Source organism: Haliaeetus leucocephalus, unplaced genomic scaffold (assembly GCF_000737465.1).
Source record: "Haliaeetus leucocephalus isolate CR32 unplaced genomic scaffold, Haliaeetus_leucocephalus-4.0 Scaffold175, whole genome shotgun sequence".
Lineage (NCBI taxonomy): Eukaryota > Metazoa > Chordata > Aves > Accipitriformes > Accipitridae > Haliaeetus > Haliaeetus leucocephalus.
Window position 1 is genome coordinate 326,108 of NW_010972611.1, and position 1,438 is coordinate 327,545.

General features: G+C 73.2%; 1 protein-coding gene across 1 annotated transcript; it reads right to left on the bottom strand.

The window, feature by feature from the left end:
* Nucleotides 1-304: 304 nt before the first annotated feature.
* Nucleotides 305-1,165, bottom strand: CKS1B (CDC28 protein kinase regulatory subunit 1B). The gene is made up of 3 exons (XM_010564026.1): nucleotides 1,030-1,165; nucleotides 452-579; nucleotides 305-383 (listed from the first exon to the last, which is right to left on the bottom strand). Exons 1-3 carry the CDS (start codon nucleotides 1,086-1,088, stop codon nucleotides 331-333), a joined length of 240 nt encoding a protein of 79 aa, XP_010562328.1. The 5' UTR covers nucleotides 1,089-1,165; the 3' UTR covers nucleotides 305-330.
* Between the last annotated feature and the right edge of the window lie 273 nt (nucleotides 1,166-1,438).

Consider the following 1,438-nt stretch of genomic DNA (forward strand, 5'->3'; position numbering starts at 1 on the left):
GGGGAGGGCTGCCCCGGGGAAGCCCTCCCCTACCCCCCGCCCCCCCACCCGGTCACCGGGAGCATGCCTGCACCCCCCAAAGCAGGATGCTGAGGCACCGGGAGCCCCCGCCCCCCCGACACAGCAGACAGTTGTTCCCAAACATCCATTTATTGAAGCTTCAGTGTGTGCTCAGGCCTGGCATTAGGAAGGGCCCCCCCGGCACTGGGGCCGAGCTCCCCCCCCCGGGCAGCGCCCAGGCAGCCCCGAGGGTCACGGGGTGAAGCCCCCCCGGGAGCGAGGAGGAGGAAGGTGCAGTCTCGGTGGGGGCTTCGGTGGGCCGGGGCCCGCTCACTTCTCCGGCTTCTTGGGCAGCGGCCGGCGGAACAGCAGGATGTGGGGCTCTGAGGGGGGAGGTGGGGGGTCAGGCCGGGTCCCCCCGGCCGCCGCCCGCCCCCCCGGCGGGGCTCACCTGGCTCGTGGATCATGTAGTGCACCCAGCCCTGGCTCTGCTGCACCCCCAGGTTCCGCCACTCCGACTCCGACAGCAGGTGGGTCCTGGGCACCAGCTTGGCCACCTCCTTGGGCAGCATCACGTGCCTGCGACCTCCCCCACCCTCAGACGGTGCCGGCAACGAGGACCCGCCCCCCACCCCGGCTGCAGGTTCCCCGCCGGGAGCCGCTACCGGGCCCGGCCCCCCCCCGCCCCATCCACCGGGGAGCCGCTAGAAGGAAAACTCCCCTCTTACCCCGCCCCCCTTCCCTCGCTAGCGAGCCGTTAACGGCCTCCTCCCCCCGCCCCCACCGCCGGGGAACCGTTACCCAGACCAACTTCCCCCACCCCACCAGGGAACCGCTAACAGGACGCCCCACTCTTACCGAGCATCCGTTACCGGGACACCCCTTCCCCCCCCAACCTCCCTGGGGATCCGTTACCAGGACAACCCCCTTCCCGCCCCACCGGGGAGCCATCACCGGGGCGCGCCCCTCCCCCCCCAGTCCCCACCCCCTCCTGGGAACCGTTACCGGGCCCTCCCTCCCCCGTCTCACCGGTACTCGAACTCCTCGTCGTCGTACTTGTCCGAGTAGTAGATCTGCTTGTGCGCCATGCCGGCGGTCCGCGGTCCGCCCCCTTCCCGGCAGCCCCCGCCGCGCCCCTCACCTCAGCGCCCCGTCGACCCGTTGGCGTCCCCGCCCCCCCCGGCGCTTTCAAACGCAGCCGCCCCGCGCCCCCATTGGTCGGCGCCACAGAGCGGGCCGCGCGTCACGAGGCGGAGCGGGAGCCCATTAGTCGGCGCTCGTACGGCGGGGCGGGACCGCGGCGCCTCTTCCCCGCGGGTCGGGTATGGCCCGCCATTGGCCCGCTCGTCACGTGACGGGGGCGCGGTGAGGCCGCGCTTGGAGGGTGTGGGCCGGAAGTGAGTGGCGGCGCTGGAGGGGGGAGGGAGGGAGGGAGGGC